This window comes from Clinocottus analis, unplaced genomic scaffold, assembly GCF_023055335.1.
Source record: "Clinocottus analis isolate CAN_PGR_092001 unplaced genomic scaffold, fCliAna1.0.p SCAF_14, whole genome shotgun sequence".
Lineage (NCBI taxonomy): Eukaryota > Metazoa > Chordata > Actinopteri > Perciformes > Cottidae > Clinocottus > Clinocottus analis.
In genome coordinates this window covers 2680826-2703256 of record NW_027175865.1, presented here as the reverse complement: position 1 = coordinate 2703256, position 22431 = coordinate 2680826, and the positions used below count along the sequence as shown (strand labels likewise).

General features: G+C 47.3%; 2 protein-coding genes across 4 annotated transcripts in view; both read left to right on the top strand.

The window, feature by feature from the left end:
- The window catches only part of atp9b (ATPase phospholipid transporting 9B), a 37404-nt gene extending 35815 nt beyond the window's left edge, over positions 1-1589 (top strand). For all 3 annotated transcript variants that reach the window (XM_068575340.1, XM_068575339.1, XM_068575341.1), the window contains one exon: positions 209-1589. In XM_068575340.1, the coding sequence (XP_068431441.1) occupies positions 209-345 (137 nt within the window). In that variant the 3' untranslated portion in view covers positions 346-1589. The remainder of the gene's footprint in view (positions 1-208) is intronic.
- A 9078-nt stretch (positions 1590-10667) lies between these two features.
- The window catches only part of nfatc1 (nuclear factor of activated T cells 1), a 34842-nt gene continuing 23078 nt past the window's right edge, over positions 10668-22431 (top strand). Inside the window, exons 1-5 of the mRNA XM_068575445.1 lie at positions 10668-10785; positions 12064-13117; positions 13337-13496; positions 17914-18119; positions 20407-20579. Coding sequence (XP_068431546.1) covers positions 10767-10785; positions 12064-13117; positions 13337-13496; positions 17914-18119; positions 20407-20579 — 1612 coding nt within the window. The 5' untranslated portion in view covers positions 10668-10766. The remainder of the gene's footprint in view (positions 10786-12063; positions 13118-13336; positions 13497-17913; positions 18120-20406; positions 20580-22431) is intronic.

Sequence of the window (22431 nt, the reverse complement as noted above, 5' to 3'; positions counted from 1 at the left end):
GTGCCCCCCCCCCACCTCCGCCCCCTCCTTTCGTTCCAGTGACGTCGCCATTTTGTCCATTTCCCTTGTGTCATTCCGTTTCATCAAAACCATTTCTGACTTTCCTTTCCATGTTTCTGTTCCCCGCATGTGTTTCACGCGGCGTCGACGCGATGCTGAGACGCGTGTACCCGAGCTGTTTGCTCTTCTGTTTTTGTTCCTCCTCCAGACTTGTCGTTCATCACCACCTGGCCTTTCCTGTGGAAGGTGTCCGCCATCACGCTGGTCAGCTGTCTTCCTCTCTACATAATCAAATACCTGAAGCGCAAGTTCTCCCCGCCGAGCTACTCCAAACTGTCCTCATGAGCCCGACGTGGACCACCGGGATCACGTTGGTTTCGTGACGCTTCTTTGAGCTTTCGGCACTTTTTTTTTTTTATACTGTTTGATCCTCGGTGATGGACGAGGTGAGGAACCACTGGAACAATCGCACATGGAGGGGAAATTAATCGTTCTTTGGATTATGTCACTGAGATTTGGGATTACTTGAAAACTAAAGCGGAGCACATACAGACAAACGGACTATCAAAAAGGATGGATTCAACCACACAACAGGAGGGCAACACGGTGCGACTGCACCTCCAACTGGACCTCCAACTGGACCCGGTGTGTCGGATAAAAGGGTCAATCTGCCTTCTTTTTGTTTTAAAGCATTTTAAACAAATCGGCTTCAAATGTCTTTTTATACATTTCTTTCATTGTTCCCATTTTTTATATGTGGAGTTTTGAATTTTTTTCAAGTGTTATTTTTTTATTCCAGGTATTATAATAATTACAGATGCTGGCCCGCGCCTTCAAGCGGCGTTAAGTTGCTGTAAGGGGGGTTTGAAAAAATAGAAGAATCATTTATTTGAATGTTTTCCCGTGATCCTGTAAATACATAAAGCCGTTTTACATGCCACCTCGCTGCGCCTAACTTCTTCAGATAGGAACATTTGCGATGACGTTCGCAACAGAAAATGCAGACGCGACTCTCCTTCGGACCTCAAACGTTGCACGTTAACGTCCTGCACACTTCAGAGACAGCAAATGACATCATCGATCGTCAATCATCCTCCCAGTAGTACACAACCAGCATCCACAGTTGTACGTCGACATATTCGGCCTTGATTACATCCGCACCCGACAGCTCGCTTTGTGCCTCATGATGTCTGTTAACGTACTGGAGCGGTTGTGATGGCCACATCTGAGCTTCCAGGAGCATTAAACGTTTTAAAGAAGGGTGAAAGTACTTTAAAAAGTGACAACGAAGGAGCCTAAATCACAGATTGCCGTTTATTTTTCGGCCTTAATCGACAATAAAACTCCTTCTGGGTTCCTGTAGCAGGCGTTGACGTTCCGCTCTTTATTTTAATTTTAATTTTTCTTAAGGAGGAATGAGTTTTATCATTTACTCCACGTCCTGCAGGTGTTAAAGGTTAAAGTGATCCGTTGACCGTGTACAGTCCAGGAAACGGGACGCAGTCGAGCTACGTTTGTCGGGTCAGGTTGTCGGCTCTTTGTGAGTCACATTGAGTTTTGTTTAGTCCGACTCGGGGCGACCGTGCTGTAAGATGTAGCTACACGCTGAGGAAACGACCCAGATGTGGTTATTTCAGTGAAGAGGGACTGCGACACTTTAATGCAAATTGCATTTTGTTTTTAAAAACTTCTGATCTTAAGAGGAGCAATTCCACATGCTGATTCCCGTGTTTCCTGTTGAGATCTTTGTTGCGTGTATGTGATGTTGTATCAACTTTTTTTTTTCTCGTCAACTTGCTTTCCGTGCCCTACATAGATTTACAATACTGTCTGTTATTTATAATATTGTTATTGATTATTGATGAATAATAAAAAGAGATGACAGATGCCAAGAAGTTCCCCTTGTGTGTGGATTTATTCAGCGTGGAGTTCATCATGTGGCCACTAGATGGAGACAGAGACTTGTCCATCTTCATCTTCATCTTCATCCATCACTGATGCAAACACACAATAATTACAATGTCATTAATATGTCTAAACGACAAGTAAAGTATTAAAGTTTAGCATCAACACCTTAAGTATAATTACTCATACTTGTTTTAATATGCTGCTATAATAAAACACTATCAGTTATTAATTAGGTATATATTGTATAATTAATCTGATAACTAACTAGTCCCTGATTAGTAACTCTGTCACAAACATGTGGAGCAGTTTAACGTACATGACTATAAACTACCGGACACGTGCACGTGACTGCGCGTTCACGCGAAACTTAAAACGGCTCCACTGCGCCTCTAGCGGCCAAAGATATATCACATCCGGGTATTTCAGCACCGCCGTAGAGAATGAATGGAGGCTTCGTTTAGTGCGTTACTCAAGCTTTTTGTCCTTTCTTTCTAAACCAATATCCGGTCATGTGACTAATAGGTCATATATTTTGAGATAAATATATATATATATATTATTAATATAAGTTCAACATAATATAAATAAATAATTGGACCGATCACAACTGCATCATGGGTGATAATGTGTTTTCAAGTTGTTTTCTCTGTACCTGAAAAGCTTTTTCCTTTCTGTGACCAGTTTTATTTCTCTCTTCATCTTTAAAAGCACCTTGAAGAGGTCTGAGGATGTGGAGCTAGCGGAGCACTCAGCCTCGTCCTTCTATTTAAAGATATTTACCAACGACTCAGGAAAACATCATCCCTCTGCTCCACATGTTTGTGACAGAAAGAGTGACTAATGAGGGACTAGGTAGTTATCAGATTAATCATACAACATATACCTAATTAATAACTCATGGATTAAACTCTATGCAGCATATTAAAACAAGTATGAGAAATTATACTTAACGTTTTGTTTAGATGCTAAACTTAATACTTTACTTGTGTCATTTAGACACTAATGAAATTGTAATTCTTGTGTGTTTGCGTCTCAGTGATGGATGAAGATGAAGATGAAGATGGGGTGATGCAGAGTATCTCTCCTTCCATGCAGCACGTGCAGAGCTGTGAGTAAACATGTGTTGTCTTTTATTCTCGTCTTTATTCTTGAACCAGCATCAATTGTAATATCAAGTTTATCTCAAACTAAATTACCATTTAGTCACATTATGAATTAAAATTAAAATAAATAAAATATGTGTCCAGACACAAGTTTCCCTCCCAGAGAAGGAGGCCTATGTTCAGGGTGATGTCAACTTTAAGATGCGCTTTTATTTAAATACAAGTTTGACAATCAAGTCTCTGTCTCCATCTAGTGGCCACATGATGAACTGCACGATATATATATATATATATATATATATATATATATATATATATATATATATATATATATATATATTTGTGTGTGTGTATATTTTCTTCTTTCAGTCCCTGTAGCACTTTGCCTGTAAAATGTGTTGCCATACATTTAGTGCATACTGTATGTAAAACCTGCACAGGTGAGTCCACACCTGCAGCGTCGTCCTGAGCCGTTTCCTCTGAGTAGAAAAAGCAGCCGCGTGCTTAAAGGAGGACGTGCAGAAACGCAGCTTCGACATTGTCAAAGTGGACATTTTATAATCTCGTGTTTCATCTCTCGTGCAAGAAATTGTCGACCGTCACTTCATTCGACGCGCTGAACCCCAAAGAAACGTACGCAGCAAGAACTTGAAAGTTTGTAAAATTAGTATATTTTTCACATTTCTGCTGCCTTTCATGTGTCCGCCGCCGGCAGAGCTGCCATTATGCTATCTGGTTACTGAGCGGCTGGGCGCCATATTCCATCTGACTGAGGTTGTGAGAGCGTTCCACGAGCTGAGGAACAACAGCCAGCAGAGATGAAGTTACTGGTAATGATGTTCCTCACGTCCCGATGAAGACCGCTCCTCCTTCTCAGGGAAAACATTTCATTTCTTCTACGCGTACGAAACACATTACAGCTGCAAAATCAGCGACTGCGATTTCAAAATGGCAACCCGTGTCTGCACCTTCACCAGACACAGCATCCCAGCTTTCAGTTGTCACTCCTGAACTGTCACTTTGGCTATTTTTTCTTCTCAAACCGACAGTTCAGATTCTTCGCCTGACACTTCAACTGCTACCGGTGGCGGTGCCCACACTTCAACTCTCTCTGACACTTCAGCACTTCAGTTCAACTGAGCTTGTATTTCCTTTCGTTGCTGTTCCACTTCACATGCGTTCCTTCACAGTTCAACTGCGTTCATCTCTCGCGCTTTAAATTACACTTCATTTGCTTTCAGAGCGAACTCGCCAAGTGACGTTTCAACTGCTTAGAGTCCAACTAACAATTTTGTGCAATTAATTCACCTCTTAAACTGTTTTTAGTCGTGAATATACTTTCATACGGAACTTATTTTTGCTTTAACTTTATTACAACGCTTCAAAACAGACATTTCAAACTGACTTCTGTCTTTTACACTTCATTTTCAAACGCTTTCAGTCATACACATTGAACTGCTTTTGGCTCTCTCGCTTTACCAGACGCTTTAAAACCCTTCAGAGCTTCAGTTGACACTTCAACTGCTTCAGTACTTAAACATCTCATATGCAAACAAATAAACATTTCACGGCGCTCTAATCTATTTCAACTATTTTCTGGCACTTCGAATGAAAACGTTTTAATTGTTTACGGTTCAACTAAAACTTCTTTCATCGCTTACGCCTTAAAGTGCAGTTCAGTTGCTTTCGTTGTTAACTCAAGTGGCTTTTCATCTGCTGAACATTTCAGCTGCTTTCATTTCTTACCCTTCAGCTATTTTCACCTCTTACGTTAAAACTAGCACTTCAACTGCGTGCAGAGCTTGTGCCTTCCAATGCTTCCAGTCACACTTCAACTGCTTTTAGCTCTCACTCTTACCTAAACTGCATTGCGTGTTTAAACTTTGCCGCATGACATCTCACTCATGAACATTTAAGACGTTAACATTTCTTAAATTGGTCACATCGTCACTTCCATTTTCTTCAGAAATTGATTTCTATCTTAGTTTAATTAATAAAAGGAATTCTTCTTCATGCTAATCAATACTCTGGACTCTGCTATCCTCATCCTCCTACAGGATGATCTTAATTAATATTAAGTTAGGACTTTTTCCTGCACCCTTTTTATCGGCTCCACTTTTTTCCAACCAGAGTAAAGAATTATGTTTAAAAAGCTAAATCCAATCAGTAAGAAAGTGAGTGTGTTATGTCCTAACTATGTTATAATAATGTTATTTATCTTGTTAATACTAATCAGGATGATCTCCTGTTGACCCACGGACTCATGCAGTTGTGATTCGACCTGAACACACTCAGTTTTCTCCTTTTATTGGTTCCACTTCGGATGTAAATGAGTTGTTTCAAGCAGCGTGAAGCTGAATCTAATCCGTATGAACGCTTGTGATTTTCCTTTTCTGTTGGTTGTGGGTTCACACTTCCTCTTGTGGACGGACGGCTTCACAGCGTGTTAGCATGCGGCTAACCGGTCCTTTAGCTCGCCGCACGTCCCTGCAGTGTCACTCCGGTTTCCTTCTTGGTTCGTGTGAACGTCAACGAGCACGTGACCCACAGCTGAGGGATCGTAAATTGCCGCGTTCCTCTCGGTGGGGGGTGAAGGGGATGTTGCTCAGGGCCTCGAGGGATGTGTGAGGAGAGAGAGAGAGAGAAAAAAAAAGGAAACCTCCCGGCCTGCTGCTGCGAACGCTCCCTCGGCTATAAAAACTCCTCCCTCGGCCCGTCGCTGAGCGACGAGCCTCCACAACAGGAAACAGAGCCGGGGACTCCGTCACAGCGGCGGGGAGAAAAAGGAGAACATTGATGGGAGACAGGAAGTCTGACTGTAAGAAAAGAGCGGCGGCGGCGGCGGTGGTGGTGGTGGTGGTGGTGGTGGTGGTGGAGGTGGGAGGGGTCACCGCTCCTCTGACGGGCCGAATGACCCCAAACAGGGATAAACATTTTTTTAAAAAGGTGCAAAAAAGAAAGTTATTTACTCCCAAATCTCCCCGACTGATTAATGCCGCTGACTCAATGATGACGTCACCAGGAGGTCAGACGTCCGCCCGTCCAAAAATACACACTTTCAAGTAGTCACATGACTCATGAAGTGTGTGTAACACCTCGCACTTGTGTTTTTCTTCTCCTCTTGTGTCTTTTCAGGTTACTGGACTTTTTTTTAAAAGTTTTTCTCTCGGTCACAAATTGCTCGACGTCCCCAGAAACCACTTGACTCGGCGCGGCCCGCACTCCACTCAGTATTTACGATGTTGTATTTTCATTCTCCATCAAGAAACACTTTATTAAACGGCGGTTATGAGAGCACACATGGAGAGAGGGGTGTGTGAGCGCAGCCCGAAAACACAAAGGCGTACAGTAATACGTTTTTTGTTTTTTTTTTACTTTCCCTCCGATTGGTTTTTCCAAAACAAACAGGTGATTCAGCAGTGGGAAAGCCAGCGAGGTTGTTTCTGAGTTTTGTGAATAACTTACAACGCCGTCCAATGTTCCGTCGTGTTTTTCGGGTTTTCGGACGCAAATAACAGCCCGGCGCTGGATTTCGAGGGGTTAGAGCTGTGGAAAAGAAAGTGGAGTCGAGGTCTTTTCCACCGCGGCCGAGGGCCAGACCACGTCATACCGGGCAGGGCCTTCAGACGTTTGGCAGTATACGGGATGGCAGACGACAAAAAAAAACCGCGTGGGCTTCTTTCTGACAGTGAAAGCGATGATACGCACCGGGCAAAACGCTTTTGGGCAAGGCAGTCGGGCAACGGCGAGGAGCGGGGATTCATAACCGGACACAAGACGATCTGCAGGCGGATCACTTCACCGATGCGATCGGCCAAAAGGGGAGGGTTGCGCCACAAAGGGTGCAGTGTATAAAGTGTGTTATTGTGTTGTCGGCCATGTTGGCGCACACTGAAAGGCCTCGCTGTCAACACAACTTGAAACCTGAGGTGCAAAAACTTCATGAATCTTCTCGTTACATTGATGCATTTGGGCAAAAAAAAACAAAAATGGCGAGCTGAAAGTGTTTCACGGTCACAAGACGTCGTTCCTGTGGGATTGAAGGGAAAACTCGGAGGCGGTTCAGTTCTTCGCTGCGCGATCCAAGTTGCAGAAGAATTGCTCTTTGTGTCACTGCCTTAAAACCTCTTTTTTTTGGGTGTGCGCCTTTGTGTTGAAGAGTTTTCACTTCCCTCCAAATGGTGTGAACGTCTGCTTCTGCTTCAGCGGTGTCGACATGTAGGGGTGTGTGTGTGTGTGTGTGTGTGTGTGTGTCAGTACACTGTGACATCACTGTAGGGCGTGGCCACTCGATTGCGGTTGTTGGCAACAACGACGAGTTGATCGTCTGGTAAATTCGCTTCGGGGGCGCTGAAATATTTCAACTTCAGTATTAAAAAAAAGCTAATTTTTCGCCACGCTTCTTCGCGACATGCGATCTACTCGCGGGAATAATCCTCAACTCTTTTTGGTGTTTGAACGCTCCGTAATACTGAAGTAGTGATGCGTCCACGCAGCTGTCAATCACCTGAACTAAAGGTTTTTCTACTGTTGAAGTTACTTATTGACACATCCAGCAGACGCGGAGCAACGTTAGCATCCGTTTAGCTGGTTTTCAGACACACTCGGTGAACGTGAGGCCAATATTCACTTGGATTTCGGTCTCCACCCAGCTCTGTGGCAGTGTTTCATTACCCTGCAGTGTCTCTTCACTCCCGATCGTATCGGTAGTTGCAGCAGCTCGTTGACATCCAGTGGCGTTGCTGTTGTTTCTCATTATCTCACGTTTGTGGCTCCGGGTCCGTCCGGTCTGTGGCGGCCTGTGACAAGAAGAAGGTGTCCGCTTTAACCGGCGCCAGGCCCGGCTCTGGAAAAAACAAACCTGGAGCCCCCAGCGCCGCCCTGACGTAGAAGGAACCACGAGTCAACCAGCGGCGGAGCTATTTATTAACTGCAGCCGCAGGGGAAGTGTTTACTGCCTCAGTTGCACACGGCTGTGGAGTGGCCTTCCCCCCTTTGTGGCCCCCGTTCAGCCCCCCAGAGCCCCATGACAGATTTCCATGAGGTCAAAGAAACGTGTGGGCTTCTTCAAATGACCGGGAAGCCAACCGAGCGCCCGCGATGAAAGATAAGGTTTCACAAGGGCCGTCAGCGCCTCAGCTGCTCGGCTGGAGAGAGAGAGAGAGAGAGAGAGGGAGAGGGAGAGAGAGAGAGAGAGGCCATAATGACATCCCAGTGGGTGAGGAGGAAATATTGCTCTGGGTGTCGGGGCATGCTGCCTTGTGGTTGCACAATGGAGCCGAATGGAGATGAAGAGCTGATGTCCGAAAGCGTTTCCCTCCAGGCGGTCGCTGAGAGGGAGGAGCGAGCGAGAGCGTCACCCAGAGGTGGATACACTCTGGGTTCAGGTCCAGGGTGTTGATAAGAGGGTTGAAAATGCTGAAGACTTTGCTTCTGTGTTTTATTTCCACTTGTCCAAACCATTATCTGATTAGAAACACCGCATGTTGACACTTCAAACAACTCATAGTCGCGCCAGTTTCTTTGTTTTCACGCCACGTGTTGGACGCGTGAGCGCTGCGCGACCAGGTTTAAGCATCTCCGAAGGCCCCGTGCATCAGAAATACTAGACGTCCCTGTAAGAAATGCAAAGAGGCGCACCAGGAAACGACCTCATCGGACCCGACAAAGATAGCAGCGGCCCTGCCCGCCTACACCGAGAGGCCCGACGAGTACACGCTGCGAAACCCGCAGAGCGGCGTACGGAAAACTTTCTGGAGATTCTCAGTTCGGCGTGTCAAATGACTGGGTGCATGCTTGATTTTTATATAGCACTTCCATGTAAGTATGGATAATTATGTGTTGTGTGGACCGACCGTGCAGGAGGAAGTGCCTTCAGAAGACGCCGGTACAGAACATCTGAAGGAAGCGTTATGTTTTATATATATATGCGTCTCATGAAGAGCGATGAGAGCTGCTGTGTTCGTCTGCCATGTTTTCTTCTGTCCGTCCAGGCTGCTGCAATCACAAGAAGAAGAGAAACAGCGGCTTTCAAGCAAGCGTCCATCTAAAGGGGGAAAAGTGCAGCAGTTTAAAGTGTAAACGCTCGTGAGGACGAGCTGCATGTTGACGGCTGTGAAGGTAGATCTGAGTGTTTTTTACCCGAGCAAATGTTCTTGTTTGTAAGTAAATTATCTCCAAATCCTTGCTCTCAATTCCAAAAATTGCTCGAAAAAAGAAAAGAAATTAGGCTCAAAACAAAAATATGCCATCCAAAAAAATTTGTTCAAAAAAAAAACAAAACCTTTTTGGATTGTGAGCGCTGATTTTTGAGAGAAATTTTTTAGAGCGTTTTTTAGAGCAAATTTTAGTTTTGAGAGGAATTTTTTTTAGAGCGTTTTTTTTTTTTTTTTATTTATTTCCCCCAAAAATTTTGAAAGCGTTTTTTTGGAACACATTTTAGTTTTGAGAGCGTTTTTTTTTTTTTTTTTTAGAGCAAATTTTAGTTTTGAGAGGAATTTTTTTTAGAGCTTTTTTTTTAATTTTTATTTATTTCCCCAAAAAATTTGAAAGCGTTTTTTGAGAGTTTGAGATTATTTTTTTTTTTGTAAATAATTTTTTTAGGGCTTTTCTTTTTTTTTTTTTTTTTTAGTTTTGAGAGGAATTTTTTTTAGAGATTTTTTTTTTTTTTATTTCCCAAAAAAAATTGAAAGCGGTTTTTGGAACACATTTTAGTTTTGAGAGCGTTTTTTTTAATTTTTTTTTAGACCCAATTTTTTTAATTGAGAGCAAAGATTTGGAGATAATTTAACCACAAACAAGAAATTTGCTCTGGTAAAAAAGACACAAATCTACCTTCATAGCCGGCTCCATTGTAAATGAAGCCAAAGGGGAACAGATACTGCAGATAAAGTGGGTGGAAAATTCAAATTAACCCTCATTGAGTCAGCCTTGGACAAGGGGTTCATACAGTTTGAGTCTCCGTTTAAGCATCCACCCAACAAATCATGGCGTTTATCCATGATTGTCGTTTTTTTTAACCCCACTGTTTCTCTGTCCTCCGCCTCCTGGCTCACTCTCGGCTGTATAGGATGTTTGTTCCAACCGCTGGAGCTTTTGGCCTCCGTCTCTCCCGCGGCGAGTTTTATTTGACTCCTCTCTGGAGGACTTCGGGTCTCTCCGCGAGTGCCAGCTCCGCTTAATTGGTCTCTCCTCCGCCTCTGTGTGAGAGAGGATCCCTCCGCTGGACGCGTCTGGTGGTCGGGGCGTGTGGAGTGGTGCGTCAGAGCGCGCAGGGAGGAGAGGGGAGGGAGGGGGAGGGAGGGAGGGCCAGCAAGCCGAGGTGATCCCCGAGTTTAAAAAGCGCAGAAGTCCTCCGTGCGCCGGAGCAGTGCGTCACGGAGAGCCAGCAGAGCCAGGATCCCCCCTTCCTCCTCCTCCACCTCCTCCTCCTCCCGACGCACAGGCAGAGATATAACGACGAGAATAGTCTTCTCCTAAGAGAACGCGTCCGCTTCAGCCATGGTCTAATTTGAGTTTTAATCATTTGACGCGTCTCTTTTGGATTTTTCCCTTTTTTTTAATTTTTGTATCCCACTTTTAGAAGTAGTCAGCCTCTTTTCTTCTTGTTTTGCCACTGTCATTGATAATCATTGCTGTGTGTTCGCGGAGAGAGGATCCCGAGCAACAGCTGGACTACATCTAAACTCCGCTACATGGAGAAGGAGCCGCTCTCAGTCTGATCCGCGACGTTTCTCTTCTGCGCCAAACACCGAGATGAAATCCGCTGAGGAGGGTGAGTTTGACTTTTATTCATCACAGCAGCCTTTTTCCATTTTTTACCAAAGAGCAGCAAAGCTGTTAACGTGCCATTTATCCAACTTCTCCGTCATTGTTCGACACTTTACGGCCGGATGCGATACTTCGCAGTTGTGATGATGTGTTGAATGAAGGTGTTCCAGCTGTGTGGAGCCTCGCGCTCCCTGCGTTACCAGCGGCGCTAAACCAGTGGTGCAGATATGCAATGTGCGCCGCTCCCTGTGGTTTTGGGTCACGGTGGGCGTGGCTCCACTCATGACTAATAGGTGCTCCCAAAAATAGTCAAAATTTAGATTAAAAAAACTGTGCTATATCTGGCATTGTGGGTAAAGTTGCCAGCCCCCTCCCTCTCTATATGCTACCTGTTAATTCCCACAGCGGTGTCATAGTCTCAGTGCTACTGTGTCACACACCGCAAGCGGCATTTAAATCGGGGGCCGCCGCTGATGATGTCATCGTCTTTGCTGCAGGGGCCCCCTTAATTCTCCTTAATTCGCTGCAGACGGGAGCTGCGGTGACTCGCAGGGCCGTCTGTCTGCAGCAGACGTCTCCATCAAGCATCAGTGCGCGCTCCCACTGTGGTCGCACTCACCCGGCCTCATGCACCGTACAACCACAGCTCCCAGTTCCCATGTCGTCGTCGTCCCGCCCTCCTCCTCCTCCTCTTCCCTGCACCATGGTTATGACCTCAGCCTTCGCCACAGACAGGCAGAGTTTCATGCGACCCAGCGGGAGCGTTTGGCACCAGAACACAAGCTCCACCTTTACAGCCGGCACATAAAACAATCACGGTCCTCCTGTGTTTATTCTCAATGGCGATAGGAACACAAAACTTGCCAACAAACGCCTTAAGTGTGTGTTTTTTTTTGTGTGGTTACGCTTTATGGGCGGCAGCATGGGGGCATACATCTGGCAATGTGGAGTGGGGGGCGGAAAAACTCACCTGGTTTGTCCTTTGGTTATTTTTAGACGGGGGTTATTTTTGGCACCTTTTTATTGTGGCTCCCGCCTTTTCCATAATCTGAGCCACTCTAAGTTGGTTTTGTGTCACTGGCCATCGTGAAATTGGGGATCCCCATGAGAGTTTTGACTCTCAATCATCTGGATAATACTTTGGCCATTTTTTGCCGTCATGGCGGACACCTCTGCTCCTCAGCAGCTCGCATGAGACTCGACTTGGCAGCTGCCCCCCCTCCACTCAGTAAAGGGAATGTGTGTTTGCTTCTCATGGTGACACAGTGTGTTTGCTTTCCAGAGGCGTATGGCTACGCGCCAAACGTCAGTCTGTCCCTCCCACTGGGCAACCCGTGTCTTCCCTCCCAGTACCACAGCCTCCAGTCCAGCGCCGCCGCCGCCTCCGTCGCCGAGCCTCTCGGCTACGACGGCCGGGACGACGCGAGCGCGGCCGGCTACTACTCGTCCCCCCGCCTGAACGGCGCCCCGACCCTGGAGAGCCCTCGCATCGAGATCACCGCCTACGGTCAGTTTCCCGAGGAGGAGGCGGAGGAGAGCAACCTCCCCGTGGCCAAGCGGGTCAACTCCATCGTGACGCTGACCCTCCCCTGCGCCGACAGCTACCGCGACCCCAGCTGCCTGAGCCCGGCCAGCAGCGTCTCGTCCCGCAGCTGCCACTCCGACGCCTCCTCCTACGAGTCCGGCTTCTCCTACAACTACGAGAACTCGCCCCAGAACTCGCCGTGGCAGTCGCCCTCCGTGTCGCCCAAGGGCTCCACCCTCGCCCTGCCGGGCGACGGCTGCACCTCCGGCGGCTCCCCGTCGCGCCACTCGCCCTCCACCTCCCCGTCGCGCGCCGGCGTGACGGACGACGGCTGGATGGGTCAGCGCGGCTCCAGGCCCAACTCGCCGTGCGGCGCCAAGAGGAAGTACAGCTTTAACGGCGGCGGCGGGGCGGCGCCGCACAAGCACTACCCGTACTCGCCCAACGTCTCCCCGGGACTGTCCCCGCAGACCTCGCCTCGCCTCAGCATCACGGAGGAGTCCTGGCTGCCGAACAACACCAACCAGTACACCAACTCGGCCATCCTGGCGGCCATCAACGCCCTGACCACAGAGGTGGACCTCGGGGAGGGAATCCCCATCAAGGCCCGGAAAACCAGCCAGGAGCACGGCGGCGCCACCACTGTCAGCCTGAAGCTGGAGCCGGGGGGCGAGGAGCTGAGTCCGGCGGAGCTGTGTCAGGACGAGCACCCCTCCAACCGCCTGCCGCTGAAGAAGGAGATCTACTGTGGCGGGTTTCTGGACGTGCCGCAGCACCCTTACTCCTGGTCCAAGCCAAAGCAGTACGTCAGGTAGGCAAGGAGTAACAGATTGAGTTACGGATGAGGATTGTTACCCAGATTAAGGCCCATTCAAACCTTAAAAATGTTCCTCATGCACAGACTGAACGTACAAGTTGCATTCTGCACATTCTACCTCGATAAACTCATCCAAAATAAGCCCTACTTGCTAAATTGTCATGGTTGGACCTGTGTTTTTGTGTTTTTTGTCCCCCCCCTTCACCCCGACAGCCCGTCGCTGCCGGCTCTCGACTGGCAGCTGCCGTCCAGCTCGGGGCCGTACAGCCTGCAGATCGACGTGCAGCCCAAGTCCCACCACCGAGCCCACTACGAGACGGAGGGCAGCCGGGGAGCCGTGAAAGCCATGGCGGGAGGACACCCGGTCGTCCAGGTCTGTTTTGTGACGCCTTATAAAACACAGCAGCGTCTCCCGCTCGGCGCCTTCCTCCAAGGTTGCATGACTTTCTCGGTTTTCTCGTCTTTTTGAGAGTTGAAATGATCCGGTATTTCACAAAGTAGTCGTAAAAAGAAAAAGAAAAAACACAGTATTCGCATTCATCGTCTTGCAGCTCTTCAGAGTTACATCATGACCCCCTCAGGGGCCCAAACCCCATGTTGGGAACCGGTGAACTAGACTGTTTGGTTTCCTGTGATTAGGGCAACACACGGTGCAGCCATTAGACCTATTTTCACTCCTCCTTACCTCATCACGTCTCGACACTCTCCCTCGCTCAACCCCCCTCCGTTTTGCGTCAAAATAGATCGGGGGCGACATGTGTTTCGTAGCCGGGCCGTTGTGTTATTCAAAGATGTCACATTTCTGAATGAAATACCATAGGTATGCTATTAGGCAGACCGGTCCACTCAGTCAGTTCCTGTCCAGACGAGGGTGACTCAGACTTTTCCATTGCGTTCGTCGAGTGCGGCGCAGACAGATACAAAGTGATGTAGCATGGCCGGTAAGAGCTTAGTCATGTGCTTTAACCGCAGTCGCTCTGGTGGTCGAGTCTAAAGGGAAAGAAAAAAGAATGTGGACGACTGCAGATATGTTTTGGTTTTAAACCCATCTGGTCCCCCGACCATTACTCCAGTCTCTGGATAAATAAAGCGTCTGCAGCGCGGAGTTGGACAAAGTGAGCGGTGAGCCGGGCTGTCGGTTTAATTCATACCTTTTGACGTTTTATTAAAAATATTACAATATAAGCCGACATGTTAACCAGACTTTTGTCACATATGGGCCAGAGTTTCCTGTGTTCGCCCTTCACTTTTAATAAAACATATATATATTTTTTTAGCATGCGTTAGCTAACCGTGTCCCTTCAGTTTGAATGAGGGATGCTAACGGCGCTCAGCGGCCATTTTAAGGGCAAACAGCTGCGCCGATTGTATACGAGCACAATTATACAATTACATGCTAACGAGGAGCAGATTTTAGGAAAGTAAAGAAAGTGAGAAATGTAACTAAACTCACACTATAACTTATGGCAGCTACAGAGACAGATGTCCCTCAGGAGTTAAACCAAAACAGAGTTTAAAGGAGAGCGAATATTCAACTATAAATTATGCTAATGTTGCTCTATGTTTGCTCAATGTGTGAATAAGCCATGTTTCCTGAATTTAGCTTCTTACGCGTCCAACACAATCCTGTATTCTCAATTAGCGGCCATTTTTAAACTTGTTTAAAATGTCACTTTTCACTTTTTATCGTTGTGAATTGAAACAATACTTGGCAAGGTTATGGTTTGTTATGTATTGTATGTAAGTTAAAATAAGTTAACGTTGACCTTTCATTTCACACGCGACACAAATAGCGGCCTCTTCGGTGAAAGTCCTGTGTTTGTTCCATCGATGCGTCCAAAAAAAACGTTTCCCTCCAAAAGTAATCGGCAATACGGTTTCGTCGTGTTGGAAAGCAATTTTTTAGGGGACTAGGTTGACAGAAAAATAGTTGATTTACTCGATTTATAATTCGATTATTGAGTTCTTAGAAGACTCGTAGACGAGGAGAAGTCGAACACAACGTACACTGTCCGTGGGATGAGATATTCGCTCGGGAAGATCTGAGAAAAAAAGCTGGTGTGATAACCTCGTTGTGTGTGCAGATGTGTAATCTGACGGTTAGAAACCAACACGCCGCGCCGTCGAGCGCGTCGCGGCTCCAGCCAAACATCTGCAGGAGAAGCGGCCGTGTGTTTGTCCAGGAGAAGGTGCTAATGACATAATGACAGGGGTCTGGGTTTCACCCCGGCTGCAAAACAAAGTGTGTGTTCTCTTCTAAACCCTGAACCCAAACCTCTCCCCTCCCCTTTTTACTTTTTCCGCCAGCTACCGAGCCCAACCACACAGACTTCCCTTTGTTTAGGAAAAGCTCCCCGTGTGTGCGGCTGACATCATCGCGCTCTGCGTCCCGCGGAGGCGGCGGGCGGCGGGCGGCGGGCGGCATGCTCCAAAAAAAAACCACACACGTTTCTGGCAGCGGGGCCACGATGGAGGCGCCCCCCCCCCCCCCTCCCTCCTCCGTCTATGTGACTTCCTGGTTACACGACGCACACGGCGCTGAAAGCTGCTCCTCTGACTCAAACCCCCCCCCGAGTTTATTCTGGAAAGCTCCCGTTTCCGTGCGGGTACGGCGCATCCAGCGCGGCTATTTTCTGTTCTTTCTCAACGCCATCGGCCGCCGCCGCCGCCGCCGCCTCCTCCCCTCAACCACACCCGCCCTCACGCCACAGCGGCGTTGGCTGAAAGTACGTCCCTCTGAAGGGCCGTGTGCAGTCTCCACCGCAGGCGAGGCTCCCACTTTTCCTGCTGCGCTTTGGCGGAGAGGAAGTAAACCCCCGTTCAAGTCTTCCCCTCCAGCTTTTTTTTTTTTTTTTTTACGACTAACCCGTTGCTTTAGAGAGAAAAGAAAAGAAACAGAGCTGTTTTCTTTTCTATCTTAGCAGATCAGATTCATATGGAGCAAAAGGCGTTACAGGATGAATTGCCCCGTCACACTGAGCTCAAACACCTTATATATAATACCCAAGTGTGTGTGTGTGTGTGTGTGTGTGTGTGTTATCGGCGGAGAGGGAGCCCCGGTCGCCCTCGCCCCTCCTCCTCCTCCTCGAGCGGCCGCGGTCTCGGCATTCCTCTTGTGGGTGATAATATGAACGAGGGAGTGAACGCCGCTTTTGGCCAAAGTCAAACTGCCGGGAGGCTTCACATGAAGCGGAGGGGGCCGGATTTTAATCACGTCGACAAATCACAACCGCTTGTCTTTCTGCAAAAAACAGGATTCAGGGCAGAAAGATTTCCTTCTTCTGAGAGGAACCGCGTGAAGCGGGCTTCCTCCTCTTCCTCACTCTACTTCCTGCCGCCTAAATAAACAGCAGTGCTGGGCTGCGACCACATTTCCTTACACAAATACGCCGGGACGTTGCAGGCTCTTAACCCCCCTCCCTCCTGACAGGGGATCCTCCTCCGGGTCACATGTTCAGCCTCCCACCCGGTCCGGGCCTTTCCGCTCTCTCTCACCTCAATCTCATCCTGCATCTGCCTCGAGTTTTGACTCACTAGTTCAGATTATTTAGCTATTTGTCTTATTTATGCAGGAAGAATACTGTTCCCTGTTTTTTTCTTCTTGCAATTAAGTAGAAGTCTCAGTTATTATCGCATGAATTTGAACGTTAGCTTCTCATCGATGGAACAATAATATTACTTCGTGCAGACGGGCCAATGATAGCAGTTTCTCCTATTCCGACTCATGGACCGACTGGGAATGAAAAATGAACTTTTTTCGACCCTCAAGAACTTGAAATTTAAAGCTGAAACTAAACCTGCAGCCCATACGTCTTTGAATCACTATGGATATGTTATTTTTACATCTTTATTATGGATTGTGATAAAACTACATCGTACTGGAAGCTGAAAAAGTGGATTACTGGTGTGTTCGTCTCTTCGTCCCACCTTTATTGGTTTTAATGATTTAATTTCATGAAACAGATTGACAGATGCAACACAATACGCTCCTCCATCTTTAATTTGACTTCTATGAACTGCAGCTTTAACCTCTCAAATAATCTGTGCATCCTTTTAATCTCTCATTCCACACATGTGTTTCTTGTAATGGTTTTGACGACAAAAAAGTCAAGTATTCTGCTCTCGCTCCCGTCTGCACCGCGTGGATCTCACACGGCGGCGGGCCGGCGCTCTGCTCAGGTTTTTTATTCCTCTGTGTCTCTGGGCTTCGAGCCTGCAACCCCTGCAGTTTTGGGGGAAGTTGCGGTCATTGTGGCGTTGAAGCCCCACCCCCTCGTCAGGCAACACCTACAGAGGTCTGGAAAGCGCTTAGGAAGCGTCGGGGTCGAGCCCGGCCGGCCACGGCGGGGCGGCACTTTCTGCGCCCGTCTCCGAGTCCATCGCGGCGGGGATCGTTCCACTGATAAAAATCGGAGCGGCAGAGATTTTCCTCGACCCCGATCGGCCCCTGGGGGGCCAAGACTTCTCTGAAACACTAGCTCAGTCCTGTCACAAATCACATCGCCGCTCGCCGTGGGTGGTTTCGACGGCCCCTGAGGTTCAGCTACTGTCAGACCGACGTCTCGGATGGAGGAAGTGTCCGCAGGCCGTTGATGAAACGGGTGATTACGAGATCCTAAATGGGTGCTTTGTTTGAAAAACCGCCACCCTGAGGTTGTGACCTCTGAAAGACCTGCGTCTTCCTTAACGGCGTGCAAGGTTTTTTCTGTCGTGTTATTTTTGGAGCGGTGGCGCGAGGGCTCAACCCCAACTGTGTCTTTTTTTTTTTTCTTTCCCTCCTCGGCTCTCAGCTCCACGGCTACATGGAGAGCGAGCCGCTGACCCTGCAGCTGTTCATCGGCACGGCGGACGACAGGCTGCTGAGGCCCCACGCCTTCTACCAGGTCCACCGCATCACCGGGAAGACCGTGTCCACGCCGAGCCACGAGGCCCTGCACAACAACAACACCAAGATCCTGGAGATCCCGCTGCTGCCGGAGAACAACATGCGGGCCATGTGAGTATGCAGACTGGCATTGATAGATGTGGAGGGGGGGGGGCTAAACGGTTTTGCAGCTGGAGTTATTTCTAAGGGTTTTGGGGAGAGAGTCCAAGTCACGTCTCAGGAAATGTAATACTTGTTTTTGGACTTCATGTCTCAATTCATTCAACTACGGACGTGGACTTTTCTCGGAGAACTTGAAAGTCTTAAATGACTTAAAAGTCTCCAGTTATTTGAGACCAAAGGTCCAAGTCGGGTTCGGGAGTCAGTCGAGACCAGCCAGCGGGCTCCTGGTTCTGAGGAGTGAAGCCGCTGCAGGAGTGTCTTAGAGATGCATTATCTCTACTGACCATCAGGGGGCGACTCCTCTGGTTGTATAGAAGTCGACGAGAAAACGACTCCACTTCTCTCTTGATTTATTCCCTTCAGTTTAGTCTTCAATCCAGCATGACGGCTACTCCAAGTATGGTCATTTTTAGTCGCTGATTGCCCAAAGTAAAGATGGCGACGGCCAAAACGCCGAAACCAGAGGCTTCAAAACGGCAGCCAACGTACTGAGAGGTGACGCCACGACGGCTACGTCCACACGAGTCAATGAGCAAGTTCATCACGTCTGAACTCTGACGATCGAGCTGCTTCAAGTCACAAGTGTGTTGACTTGAAGCTTGACTCAAAGGGACAGTGTGAAAAACAGCCTGAAGATATGAAGTTTGCTCCTGGTGTCCGGTCTTCTGTGAGGCTGTTTGGGTGGAGAAAGTGTTGCGTGTGTCTTTCTCATTTTTATAAGCCTCAGCGATCAGGCTGCTGGAGAAGCTAACAGGGGTTTCTGTCTGCTAGCATCAGCACTTTCTCTGCGTTTTAATGGATGTAACATATAAGCTCCTCTTACGCGACGCCTTCACCTCCAGGATACGGTTTCTCTCGTCTCTCTCGGTGGGGGGGGCGCACCTCGTAGCGCTCGCAGCGCCAGCCAGGGGGTTTGTGGGAGATTTACTCCTTTGGACGGGTGTGATTTATAGATGCTTTATTATGTGGTACAGAGATTATTATATTCCTTCAGTAGTTATTCATGATGATTCAAAGAGAATCATCAATCAATTAGTTTGCTAGCATGGAGCCACATATGGTTGGTCAACTTGGTATGAAACCAATTAACTTAGCGTCTCGAGCGCTAAAAGCTGCTTGTTTTTGCGCGCGGCTCGCCCGCGTGGGCGGAGAGATGAACAGCTGTGGTCCTCAGTAGCATCAACACCTGATTACTTCGCCAGCGCGGCGGATCCCCGGCGTCTGGCGAGAAGAATGTTAGGGAGTGTTCAAATGTGTGTAAAAGTTGACATTTACTAGGCTTTGTAGGAATGCAGCACATCGAGGAGCACGGCGATGGGAAAGCCAGAAAGGTTGTTTTATTTTGTTGGAAGAAGCTCGAGGTATTTAACCCGCTGAAAACTGTGCAGCCAATTTTGTCTCCAGACCTCCTTTCTACTGTCTTTGAGTCATAGGAACCCCAAATTAATGCCAATACTTGTGTTTATTGTATGTATTTGTTCAGCAAAGTCTTGGGAAAAAAATGTATATCTGCAAAAAAATCACTTTTAAAAGATTTTTTGATCATAACTATGAACATCCAGCATGATATGAGCCAGATTCCCCAAAAATGCCTCCTGGAGCGTCAATAAGACACCTTTTTGGAAAGATTAGGACCTAATGTGCAACTAAAATCCCAATAAAACAAAGTCTTGTCCTGTTAGGAAGGAGTTTCAGTCAAAAAAACTGTGTCGTTCAGTTCAAAAATGCCAAAAGATTGTCTGAATGGGGCATGCTGGGACTTAAAATCGGAGCGGGAGGCTTTTCGCGCTTGGTTTCCAAAAGGTTAAGTGTGAAACAGTTTGATGGTGCAGTGCAGACAGAAAAAGAGATGGGTGGGGGGGGTTGTTAAGTGTCTGATGAAGACTTTGACATTGTAAAAAGAAACATCATTACGGCCATCTCGGTAGTTGTTAGGTTTGCAGAAGGGGAGCAATATTTCAGCAACTGTCTCTTGGGGGCCGCAGCGAAGATATTCCTCGTGTGATGAATGTTGTTTCTGTAGGATTTTGAATCTCACCCAAGAGCGGCTGCAGCGAGGTGAAAAGGCTCTGTGGGAGGCGTTAATCTCCCGTCAGGGCCGAAAAAATCCCGTATTGTCTCGGCTGCAATGCATCAATCTCAGCCTGATTAACTGTGAGAGCGTGCACATCAGTGATGTACGCGACTCTCCTCATTCTCTCTCTCTCTCTCTCTCGCTCTCTTTCTGCAAACACAGAATCGACTGCGCTGGGATCTTGAAGCTGCGCAACTCGGACATCGAGCTGAGGAAAGGGGAGACGGACATCGGGCGCAAGAACACGCGCGTGAGGATGGTGTTCAGAGTCCACATCAACCAGACGGCGGGCAGGACGGCGTCCCTGCAGGTCTCATCCAACCCCATCGAGTGCTGTGAGTGCATCTCTCGTTGGGTCTTCCTTGGAAATGTCACTTTAACCCAGCAGTTCTCAAACTATTTGTCACGCCCCACTTTGGAGGAAGCAAACTGTTCCCACCGCCCCGACAACATGGGAACGAAATGGTCCATCTTTCTGAGACTCCTCCATCCGTACTGTTTTACTTAATAGATTAAAGGAAATGGAAATCCCTTTAAAGTGAACCAGATTGCTCCATCTGACAGGAACTAATAACATGTGCAATCGCTTTGTTAAAACCATGCAAATAGAGTTATATATGAGCAGAAAATAACTCATATTTGAGTCAAATGCACTGTGGGATTAATAAATATGGAAGCCCATTTCCGCCACACACCAAAAAAAAAACAAAATTAGGCCAAAAGAAAATTGGACCAAACTAAAAATTAGGATTAAAAAAAATAAAAAATAATCGCCTTTTTTTTCTTTTTTCATTGCCTTTTTTTGGGTTGACTTAAAAAAAGGCCGCCCCCCAAAAAAAAACCTTGCTCCCCATGTACTAAATGAAAAGTCACCATTCGGGTCGTCGTCTCATCATCAGCACGAGAGACTAAATAACTTTTGCTGCAACAAGAGAAGTCCTTCATTGGACGTTAACCCCGCGTGGCCACCAAAGATATGTATTTTGAAGACGCTACAGGTGAATACATGAATAATATGAACTCATAAATATCCCCCACGACACTTCCTCAGATGAATTACTTACTTAAAGCCAATTATCTTTATTATATCGCACGTTTTCTGAGCTGTTACACAATATGCAAATGAGCCATTATCTAATGATACATGTTGGTGAATTTAAACATGAATATGCAAATAGACAAACACCTGAATGTGTATTTTGGATGTTTTTCTTTCCGCCCGTGTTGAAAATTGACTCGTGCATTAAAAAAAAAATAATCTCCCCTGTTTGACTTGGAGGATAAACACTCAAATAATTCCTTCGGTGCCGCCCTGCAGCTCGTGTGCATGAGAGAGAGCGAGGCTGCATGTCAGCCCCTCAGTGTCGGTCCGGGTGAAGTCAATGCAGGATAATCGATAACCTCTATCGACTCGCTGCGCTGCACCGGCGTTGACCTTTGTCACTGGACCGGGATAAACTCGGGCGGATCAAGCGCTTCATGTGGTTCTGGCAGCCGGAGCCGCCACACAGATTAAGTCTTATGAGGGAAATGAAAGACGGTAGTTAAACCATGATCTCAGCCCCTTGAAATAGACCATTGTTAGTTTCTGAACGGCTGCCACGGAGCAATTGTTTCTGACCAAAAATTCACTCTTGTGTGTGTGCGTTTGTGTGTGTGTGTGTGTGTGTTACGGAGAAGATGTGGGAACGTTGATGGTTTCCAAAAACAGAGAATTAAGAGTTTTATCAAAAAAATCAGAGCGTGGGCCGAATCAAATTACTCCAAGATGATCCTCATGTGAGCAGCACATTCGGGTTTCGCTGAACCGATCGATCACGGTGGAAGTTAGGGCTGTATTTCACGAGAAGAGAGCGGCCCGCCGACGTTTGTGTTACTTTTAGACGGCGGGGGAAGAAGAAAGAAAAAAAAAAAAGGTTTGCAGGTATTCGGTGCCAAGCGACGGATCGTTTCATAAAAAGTGAAAGTGAGAAGCCAAAAGGTAAAAAAGAGAGAGAACAAACAACATCTCTTCAACCAAATATGTGAGGCAAAAACATCCACCATAATTTGAGGAAAAAAAAACACAAATAAACTCAACATGGAGCCTCTCTTTACTTCCTGGCAAACTCGACTCCGACATAAAGAGGTGAAGGCTCTCGCAGCCTGTGACTCAGCCTGGATGCTCAGGTCTGCATGGGGAGTGGG